Here is an 11,489-nt window from a genome sequence, read left to right as displayed (position 1 = left end):
ATATCATTGTCATCATCATCATCATCATTGGCCTCCGTGCTGGTGGCACGTAAAAAGCACCATCCAATCGTGGCCGTGTGCCGGTGGGCATGTAAAAAGCACCCACTACACTCACGGAGTGGTTGGCATTAGGAAGGGCATCCAGCCATAGAAACACTGCCAGATCAGACTGGGCCTGGTGCAGCCCTCTGGCTTCCCAGACCCCAGTTGAACTGTCCAACCCATGCTAGCATGGAAAGCAGACGTTAAACGATGATGATGATGATATATATATATATATATATATATATATATATATTATATATATATATATGTATATATGATCAAGTAAGCCACTCCTGTATTAACACTAGGTTCCAGTTTTGCTTTGAAATTGTCTGTGAATATTTAATAACCATTCTTCCTGCTACTCATTTCTCTCACCTAGATATCACCAACCACAATATACACAACTTCTCGTGACTCTCAAACTCCTTACCCTGCTCACTACTGATACAGAATCTAAATCTTTTACCATTATGAATCTTCTTCAGTAGTGTGTTCTCTCATTTGTTCTTACTTTAGACTGACACACAACCACTCTGAACACATCTGACTTCTTACTTGCCTCAAAATTTAACCATCAACTTTAACCATCCATGACCAACTCTGTGCTAACTGGATCATCTGATGCCTGCCTAATCAAGTTAACGCACCTCATATCTTACTGCTGCAACCCTACCCCACCGAATCCTCTGAGACTTCCTTCAGACCAATTAGCTAGTTGGGACTCTCCAAAATTCTATACAAACTAGCTCTGGCAGCAAATGTACTTCGACTTCATCCATGCAAGACCAACTTTCTAGGTTATCTCCCTTCACACACTTCAAATTATCAAGTCATTTGATCAAAATTCAAGTGAAAAACATTACCTACAACACCTAGAAAAGACCAGATATCACTACCATCAACTGGCATTCGCTTTTCCAGTACCAGCACAATACTTGCAAGCAAGGATGTCTTCTGGCATCACATAATCTACAAGTTCTCTCTCCAGCTGCCCATATTGAAGCAGAGCTTTCTGATCCTTTGCCAAGAGAAGCTCTACAAACTTTTTAAAATCCTCCTAAACTGTCATTATTTCATTAATATAGTAAGTAGCAATCACACTGAAAATGCTTCTGTATTTAATACCAATTTGTTTCCATCTCTACACTGCAAGCATTCATCAAAAACCTTCAGAAACTCTTCTTTTCCACACTACAACCTCACCATCTTATACACAAGTTTAATAATTGTGAACTCTAAATCAACCCATCCAACCCACCACAGCAATTAGTCCTGATGGCATCTTTTCTATTCCAGAACTAGCTCTTATACTTACCAAATTCTTTAATCATTCTGTCGACAGGAATTTGCCCTACAGAGTGTCCCATCATCTCAGAAAAGTGCTCCCCCTGACTCAACAAACTGCATATTTATCCTTCCCATAGCTCAAAAGTAATAGAAACAGTGAAAAGCAATTACCTCCGCCATCACATCTCAACCACTAACCAATAAGTTTTCTATACAATCAGATCTTTCGTCACCTCACCATGGAGAATGTTGTCAAAAGCAATATTGTTGTTCATACACCTTTTCAAACTCCACCTGTCTAACACCCGTGGACATGTTTACAAAGTCAGAAAACAGCACAGCTCCCATGACTTTTGGAAACATTTTTTCACGCTAAGAGTTGTTGAAGCATGGAACAGACTGCCGGCATCAGTTGTTAGTTGTCGGAGTACTGGATCCTTCAAAACTTCCATGCTTCCTGAGATTCGCCAACACTACACCTGATTTTCTCCCCTCCATACACACGCAAGCATGTATCTGACTCATACACTGTTCACTTTCCAGACATTTGTACATTACTGCATATGCTTTATACACACTTTTGACAAGTTGTAGTGCACCTGAGCACTGTATACAATAATTTCATTAATATTATTTTTATATTAACAAAGCCTTTAGCTGGCATAATAATCTTCTATATTAGTTGCTTACCTATTGGTCAATGTAAAGCTCTCATTTCTTGGATTAAAAACTCCAACATTGGAAGGTCACACTATTGCAGTGTATGCCAACAGGCCTTTCTACTCATCCCTAATCCTTAGGCTATGGTTTACCCTGAGATTCTGTAGTACCCCTCACACCATCATAATCATTACTAACAACACACAAAAATGTAAAGATGGCCCTGCATTTCATCCATCATATCCTTCTGCACATGATCTACAACCTAAATATCTTACACCAGGTACATATACATACAAACAAACACACACACACTCTCATCTGCATTAGACACTAGATATTTTACAAAAATTTCAACCGGTTGCTTTTTATTGAAGTTATCTTCCTTGCATGATGTTTTTTTAATATTTTATTAAACATCAATAAAGGATATTCTGTTGTGTCTGGGGAGAGTCATTTTCTTTTTGTGCCTTATAATGTAACACACTCACCAGTAAAATTTCCACTTATTCCTCATTTTTATTTTCCAAATCCAAAAACGAAATATCAATAAAAGGATGTTCTAAATCAATGTAGTAAACAAGTGGAAAACTTAGTGGCTGAAAGAATCAACAGCTTTGAACACACACACACACGCGCGCACACACACACACACACACACACACTCACACACACACACAGACACACACACAGACACACACACACACACACACACACACATCATTTTAATGCATTTTTCCATGCTTGCATGGAGAAGACATATTTAAAACTATACTTCTTTATATAACAGTGTTTGCAAAATCTTTTAACAATTACTTTAGCATTTTCTGTTGTGTTTGGGGAGCGACATATTCTTTTTTGTGCCTTATAATGTAACACACTCACCGGTAAAATTTCCACTTATTTCTTATTTTTATTTTCCTAAAATTTTCATTGCGTCTTGCAACCTTTTCAATAGTCTTAACTCTCCCCAGACACAATGGAATATGCTTCAACACATGAACTCATATAAAGAACCTTGCAAACCAAATTCAAAAACGAAATTACTTTAGCATGTTTCATTGAAAGAAAAAAAAAACATCTATTAAACTTACAAGACATTGTGATGAAAATGTCAGGATCCACCATTGTGTCTAGTAAAAATACAAGATGAGCCAACAACTTCTTCCATTCTTTTATAAGACTTTTTAGTCTTGTGGTCATGGATTCAGACAAAGAATCGAATGGATTAACTGAAATTTTTTGAATATGTAGACTAACCAACGAAGAGATTTCTGGATCAAGGCATTCCAAGTTTTTGATTGTCATTTCAAACTGCTGCACAACTAGACAGTAAATAAATATTGTTGTGTTAATAATATTTTCTCATATTTTTTTACACACTAAATCTCACTAAAACACACTAAATCTCTCTCTCTCTCTCTCTCTCTCTCTCTCAATACTGATGTAGTTACAAATCAAAAAAAATTTTTCATGTGTGGTAAGTAGCTTGCTTACCAACCACATGGTTCCGGGTTCAGTCCCACTGCGTGGCACCTTGGGTAAATGTCTTCTACTATAGCCTCGGGCCGACCAAAGCCTTGTGCGTGGATTTGGTAGACGGAAACTGAAAGAAGCCCGTCATATATATGTATATATATATATATATGTAAGTGTGTGTATATGTTTGTGTGTCTGCATTTGTCCCCCCCCCCAACATCGCTTGATAACCGATGCTGGTGTGTTTACATCCCCATAACTTAGCGGTTCGGCAAAAGAGACCAATAAGTTCTGGGGTCGATTTTCTCGACTATAGGCGATGCTCCAGCATGACTGCAGTCAAATGACTGAAACGAGTAAAAGAGTAATCACTTTAACCCAGGGGTTCTCAACCATTTTTTTAATTTATGGACCCCTTTAATTACTATTTTATTCTGATGTCTCCACCCCAACCAGCCAATGTTTGAAAACTAGTTTTATAGAAACTTCCTCTAAAATTCCTATTTTGTTTTTTCACACATTAACTTGTGTAGGTTGACCTATGTAAAATGTTAGAGAAAGAAACCTTGCTGTTTCTAGCAATAAATACCAATACAAACATCTAAAACAAAATCTTTTCAGGGGCCCTCAAAATATTATTGTGGATCTTCAATTTACTATTTTGCTGTGTGACCCCACCCCCCAAAAAAATCTTATATGGATCCTCAGGGGCCATATAGACCCTGGTTGAGAACCCTTTTGATACCAACCTGAGATTGCCCTTGGTTCAAAGATACAAATTCCCTATTTTAAAGTGATGTATATTAAAACTTTTCATCAAAATTTCATGTTCATTTATATTCCACTTTAACAATCCTTTCTACCATAGGCACAAGGCCTGAAAGTTTGCGGGGCGGTAACAAGTCAATTACATCAGCTCCAGTGCTCAACTGGTACTTAATTTATCAACCCCGAAAGGATGAAAGGCAAAGTCGACCTTGGTGGGATAGTACAGACAAAGGTATTTCACTAAATTTTTCATTATTTAAAAAATTAATTGAAGCACAGGTGATGGATTTCAAAACAAATATGATAGTAGAAACACAATTCTTACATATAATCAGGTATACTTTTTTCTTGATGACCAGGTGAAGGGACTTGAAAAACAAATATGCAAGTTGCTCATCCAACACAATATTTACTAAGTCATTTTGTCTCTACAGCTCAAATTATAAACCAGGAATTTTACATCTTATTAATATTTATAGATAAAGAATTCTTATTTAGTTGCAGAGAGATATAATAAGCCAATTTGTTGGAGTATTAACTTTCTGGATAAGCAGGCATGATGCTGTATTGAGAGTTTTTCCAGGGACACAACATAGTGTTGATGATGAGATATAAATCACTGGCCCTTAATTCATTGTAACAGTATTTTATGACTTAGCCATCTGTGACTCTTCACTTCCCCTCAAGAGATAAACATACTAATGCAATAAGTTACAATCTCATAAGTAAGTAAAACAATTAATTGGAAGCAGTGTTAGTTCAGAATAGCATTCTGCATATCTTACTTCATGAGGATATACTGTAGAAAGCCACAAAACTGTGGCGTTTGTTTTGAGAAAGCATCTCATATACACATAGAGCACTAAAATGCATAGAAGAATATCAGTAGATGACAAAAAGTACCCAGCAGCAGTGGTGGAATGGCTAAATTAAAATTTCTGCTTCCTTGTGCATCATCAGTAGCAGGTATCCACAAACAACTGCCCACATAAACAAATTTAGCCTCTACTGACATAAGAAAACAGTGATACTTGAGCTTCTAGGGTGTTGTCATACACTATTTAGTAATGTCTATCATTAACTGACTATGATGTCCCAAAGTATCCATTCAGTGACTTTATACATACATATATACATATGAAGAATGACAGTTAAAACAAGATACTTTCCTTCACAGCTTTACTACCAAACAGGTGGCCAATCAAAATTTACATTAAATTAAAAACAGAAAGAGAAGAATACATACACACACACACACACACACAATGTAGATGAGGGAAGTGAGAAACTGTAGAAACACATATATTACAAAAAAGGTTTGTTGATTCAGTTTGATAAGAGCCTGTTCTATCATGATGTTCATGATATTTATGTTTAGCACTGATTATTGTTGCCATTTTCTAGAGCTCAAAGAATATTTAGTCACTTACACTTTGATCTTCTGGAGCCAGCAATGATAAAACGTGCAACTTCGTACATATTGTCTAAATGATCGTAAAAGTAATCTTGTAAGGATTTCAGTCTTTCTTGACAGCAATCACTCTGCTGGATAATACCAAAGAAAACATTTATTCAACAAAAATCTTAATAACATGATACATACAGCTATAAATAACAGAAATGAATAAAAAATCAAATCTCCTATTAACCCTTTCATTACTGTATTTATTTTGAGATGCTCTGTGTTTCTTTCAATTACTTTAGGAATAGAAATAGAACAAGTCTTTTACGTTTCGAGCCTATGCTCTTCGACAGAAAGATACACAGAAAAGAAACAAGGAGAGAAAAAAATGCATGTAGGAGCTAACGGTCTATCATGGCATTCTGACTTTTGGCAGAAGTCAAAAAACTTTTTATTAATTCAACAATGAAAAAATATAACAAAGAATTTAGTAAAATAACTTAGTTATCATTCAGCTAGTGTTAAGAACATAAATTGTAACTAAGGTTTGGTGGAATATTTTAATTCAGAACTTATGAAAACAAAACATTTGTTCTCAGAACCAGAGCCGGTTTCAGCCGGGCTGGTAACGAAAAGGTTAAAACATATTTTTAATTATGTTACCCCCAAAGTTCCTTCAGTGACTTGATTACAGCCCAGGGTTAATTGCATACTTTTATAATTGACAGGATAGCATGTGGTCAAAGGCAAATATATCCAAACCCACATCCTCAATAATGTAAGACTCCTTTTTCTGTTCCTCAATACAACCCACCTCACCTCAGTTGCAGGGTTTTGTCCTGCAGTTACTTGATGGCTTTGGTGCTGCTGGTGCCACATAAAAAGCACCCAGGACACCCAGGAAAATAGTTGGCATTATGAAGGGCATCCAGCAGGAACTGATGCAGTATTCAGACTTGTCAGTTCCAGTGGAATTCACCCCATGCCAGCAAGGAAAACGGGTGTAAAATGATGATGATGGTGACATACACAGCGATTTTTTCCCCAAATACTCAAAGCCTCACACTTACGTAAAGAGAAATGATTTGGTAAAATATTTACATGTTTTAGAAGAATATTGGCAGCATGCAAATAGATAGATAGATGGATAGATAGTTAGATGGACGGACGGATGGACATATATATATATATATATATATATATATTATATATATATATAACTTATAAACAAGGACAAAAGAAAAAATTCTAATGCCAAATATGCCGAAACATAGACTTAAATTTTATAAAGGTTAAATTTTATAAACAACTTATAAACAAGGGCAAAAGAAAAAATTCTAATGCCAAATATGCCGAAACATAGACTTATTCGTCTATATGACGAATAAGTCTATATTTCGGCATATTTGGCATTAGAATTTTTTCTTTTGCCCTTGTTTATAAGTTGTTTATAAAATTTAACCTTTAAAGGTATTTTTTTAATATGCTGGCCATTGATAAAATTTTTTCTAAAATTTTTTTCTAAAATTTTTATCCTCTATTAGAGATATATATATATATATATATAACGGGAAGCTTTATGAAAATAGACAAAAGACGAAGGCAGGTGGAAAACAAACAAACAATTGTATTAGTATGGCGCTCAGGAAATATAAATAAAACAAATCTTTAACGTTTCGAGCCTACGCTCTTCAACAGAAAGATTATATATATATATACATATACATATACATATATATATATATATATATATATATATATAATATACATATACATATACATATATATATATATATATACATATACATATACATATACATATATATATATAGAGAGAGAGAGATTAGAAAAAAAAAACCTTTTATTAATTCAACAATGAAAAAATTAAATTATACCATATAGAAAAAAATTACATCCTATAGAAATAATGACATATAAGATAAAAACATATACCAATGATTAAGTAATGTGCCAAATAATAAATGAAACGTATGTCTTTGTTAAAATAACTACACGCGCTTTCTGTGGCTCTGAGTTGTCTTGACTCTTATTTCTAGCAATACTGGTGCTGACTAGTACTCTTAGTCACTTTAGTGATGTCTTTATTTCTGCCTTTCAGTTGTAAATTGCGAATAAGCCACCCTTACTATTTATGTGTATGTGCATGCGTGTAAAGATACACACACACACATAATAAACAAGAAGCATGCCAGCATGGAAGGCAGATGTCATATGATGATAATGATGATGATGACACACACACACACACACACATATATATACATACACACATATATAGATATATATGTGTGTGTGTGTATATATAGATATATATATGTGTGTGTGTATATATATATATATATGCATGTATATGTATGTATGTGTATATATATATATATATATATATATATATATATATATATATACACATATACACATATATACATATACATGCATATATATATAAGAGAAAAAAATCTATCAGAAAGGAACTCTATCTCTCTTAAAAAAATATCTTGATAAGCATAACAAATGATAAGCATAACAAATGCGCAACCGGTAAAAAGAACTTTCACCTAATTCAATACACTCTCCCTTACTTAAATTATTTTGTCAGCATTTTCTTCATTTCCTTTTTTTTTATATATATATATATATATACACACACACACATACGGTGGGGGTGCACACATGTATGTATATGTATGTTTATATCTTCTGCTGAATATTGGTGAAGGATATACACATTAACTAAAGCAGGTCTTTGAATGAAGTCCACTGAGTAACAGACACTTTTTTGCCACATTTGTCAAAAGAAATGCATGAACCAGAGATTGGTCCATTAGAAAAATGTAACCAATAATGCTACTGTTCACAAATTCTGATATAAAATGAATAAACAGATATCCGTGGAGGTGTGTGGCTTACTGGTTAGGGCGACAGCATCATGATCGTAAGATTGTGGTTTTGATTCCTGGACCGGGCGACACATTGTGTTCTTGAGCAAAACACTTAATTTTACATTGTTCCAGTCCACTCAGCTGGCAAAAATGAGTAATGTTGCGATGGACTGGCGCCCCGTCCAGCTGGGGAACACCTATGCCATTGAAACCGGGAAACCAGGCCCATGAGCCTGGCTAGGCTTTAAAAGGGCGCATTTATTTAGTGGAGGTGCAATGGCCCAGTGGTTAGGGCAGCGGACTTGCAGTCAGAGGACCATAGTTTCGATTCCCAGCAGCGGGTGATGGCGACCCCTGTTGTACTCTTTCACCCCAACTTTCTCTCACTCTTTCTTCCTGTTTCTTGAGTAACGCTGTGATGGACTGGCGTCCTGTACAGCTAGGGGGAACACATACGCCATAGAAACCGGGAAACTGGGCCCGTAAGCCTGGCTAGGCTTGAAAAGGGCACATAAGAATAAGAAATAGATATCCAGAGTTTTATTACACTTTATCACAACCTTTAGCAAACTTAATGTCTGACAAAACATTTGTTTATGCAAAATAGCTCTGTAATACCAAACATTTCTATTTTTTAATTTCTTGACCTTTCTTCACCATCTTGCGGAAATCTATGGCTCTAGCCATTGAAAGTTATCTGCCAAATTTCACTAGTTTCAAATACTTTTAATTTTTATAAATGAAAATAAAAATGGTTAAAAAGTAACACACTTACTGTTTCTGGAAATAAAATTGGATCAACTAATCGTTCTAATGGTTCTGAAGTTTCAGCAAAGACATTGACCATAAGATAAAGAATTTCCTGGTTTACTTTATCTTCCAGTTGATAAAGTAAGTCAACAGCTTTGTCACAGTCATCCTCATAATTGTTACACAGCCTATTATAGCTGTCACTATAAAAAGGAAAAGGAATATATCATATACAAATGAAAGAAAGAAGTACTCAACACATTTGGTTAGAATTACATGTATCTAATAACAGTCTGACTCAGCCTCAGGGTTAAATCTAGGAAGCTAACCTAAGTTCATGGTAGTAGTTATAGTTAGGACAAATTTTTTGGACATTCTTCCTGAATTTATTCACGACAAGGCCATTCATATGGTTTGATGTAACTGGACCATCATCTCTATAAAAGACCAGTCTGTGGAGGTGTATACATTGTTTTAGATGATCAAAGATGAATAACTCAATGAGATCAGCAATCCCAACACTATCATAGCTCCCTATGAATATGTCAAACAGTGGAATGCCTTCTATTTTCACCCAGTAGGGATCGTCATGGAATACAAGTGATTTTCTAATATTCACAATGATTCTGATATCAAAACTGCTAATTCTGGTGAATTGTCTATCAAAGAATTACTTCTAAGGTTCGAAATTTAGTGGTGGTAGGGTTAATTGAATGCATCAACCCCAAGGTACTTAATTTATCGAGAGGATGAAAACCAAAGTCAACTTTGGTGAAATTTGAACTCAAAACAAAAAGCCAAAAGAAATGCTGCTAAGCATTTTATCCATTGTACTAATGATTCTGCCAGCTTGCTACCCACCAAAGTAATAAAGAGAAAAATATATGAATATAAGTACATATAACACACATAGAAGACCCAGGAAGACATGGGGTGAAGTCCTGAAGGACAACCTCAGGACACTGAACTTTGTAGAGAAGATGACAAAGGACCGAAATATCTGGTGCCTTGCTGTACTCAAAAAGACCTGTCTCCACAGCAGAAGTACTAATGCTGCTATTCCTGGTGTAGAGGATTGGCCTGCAAGAACCATGTGCTGGTGCCATGTAAAAAGCATTCATGCCAGTGCCATGTTAAAAGCATCCTGCACACATTGTAAAGTGTTTGGCATTAGGAAGGGCATTCAGTCATAGAAACCAAACCAAATCAGACAGGAACCTAGTGCAGGTCTCCTGCTTACCAGCTCTGGTCAAACTGTCCAACCCATGCCAGCATGGAAAATGAATGTTATAGGATAATGATGATGATGATGATGATGATGATGATGATAATGATGATGATGATGAGTGTTTATATAGATACATGTACCTTCATTTATACGTAGTGCAAGTATGTGTATGCATGTGCTTGTCACTATGAGAATGTAATTGAAATGTAGCAAAAAACAGAACTGAAGTATGCTTACTCGCAGTATAAATCTTGAGTTTCTGCAGTGACTGAATCTTGGAATTCATACAAGCTGTTTTTAGCTTCTAGAAGCTATAGAAAAGAAAAGGCAAAATTGAAGAAAAAAAGCACAAGTGTAAATAAAATGAAATATATTTGAAATGTAATTTTGATGCTTTATTTTAGAAATATCAAAAAGGAATAAGGAAAATGACATGATAAATGTAGATAAGGCTACATACACTGAATAGCAGGTTTAACATCACCACCTAGTTGTTGGCTGCCTTTAGCAGAGTTAACTCTGATCCAAGCATACTGACCAAACTCCCAGATTCTCTCACATATTTCCAGCAGATTTTCAGGCTAAATATCAGCCATATTAATCTCAGCAGTGATTGAAGGATCTGTAAAGTTTACGGGCATTACATATTTTTGCCTGACCAACTCATAAATGCTGCGAAGCATTTTATCCAATCTGCTAATGATTCTGCCAGCTTGCTGCCCACCAATATTCAGCTGCTTCAACCAAGGCATATTAAAGACCCTTATCTTACTGATTCTTCTAAGGGAACAAATGATAAAGTCTACTTCAGAGTGTAGAGAGAAAAACTTTAGATACTTTTCATTCAAGGATATCTTTATCCATTCTTTCTAATGTACTTATAATATCTAATGATTCACATTAAAATCTCAGCCATTAATTTATAATTTATAATTTATAAGTATGGTATCTAATTATGGTGGATATA

The 11,489-nt window shown here is 35.1% G+C and overlaps 1 protein-coding gene across 1 annotated transcript in view; it reads right to left on the bottom strand.

Moving 5' to 3' along the window:
- LOC115219168 overlaps nt 1-11,489 on the bottom strand; it is a 55,843-nt gene that overhangs the window by 3,032 nt on the left and 41,322 nt on the right. The window contains exons 8-11 of the mRNA XM_029789274.2: nt 10,760-10,833; nt 9,320-9,497; nt 5,673-5,787; nt 3,090-3,320 (exon numbers count right to left, since the gene is read on the bottom strand). Of these exons, the coding sequence (XP_029645134.1) occupies nt 3,090-3,320; nt 5,673-5,787; nt 9,320-9,497; nt 10,760-10,833 (598 nt within the window). The remainder of the gene's footprint in view (nt 1-3,089; nt 3,321-5,672; nt 5,788-9,319; nt 9,498-10,759; nt 10,834-11,489) is intronic.

Source organism: Octopus sinensis, linkage group LG14 (genome assembly GCF_006345805.1).
Source record: "Octopus sinensis linkage group LG14, ASM634580v1, whole genome shotgun sequence".
Classification (NCBI taxonomy): domain Eukaryota; kingdom Metazoa; phylum Mollusca; class Cephalopoda; order Octopoda; family Octopodidae; genus Octopus; species Octopus sinensis.
The sequence above is the reverse complement of the archived record's forward strand: the minus strand, read 5'-3'. Positions and strand labels throughout refer to the sequence as shown.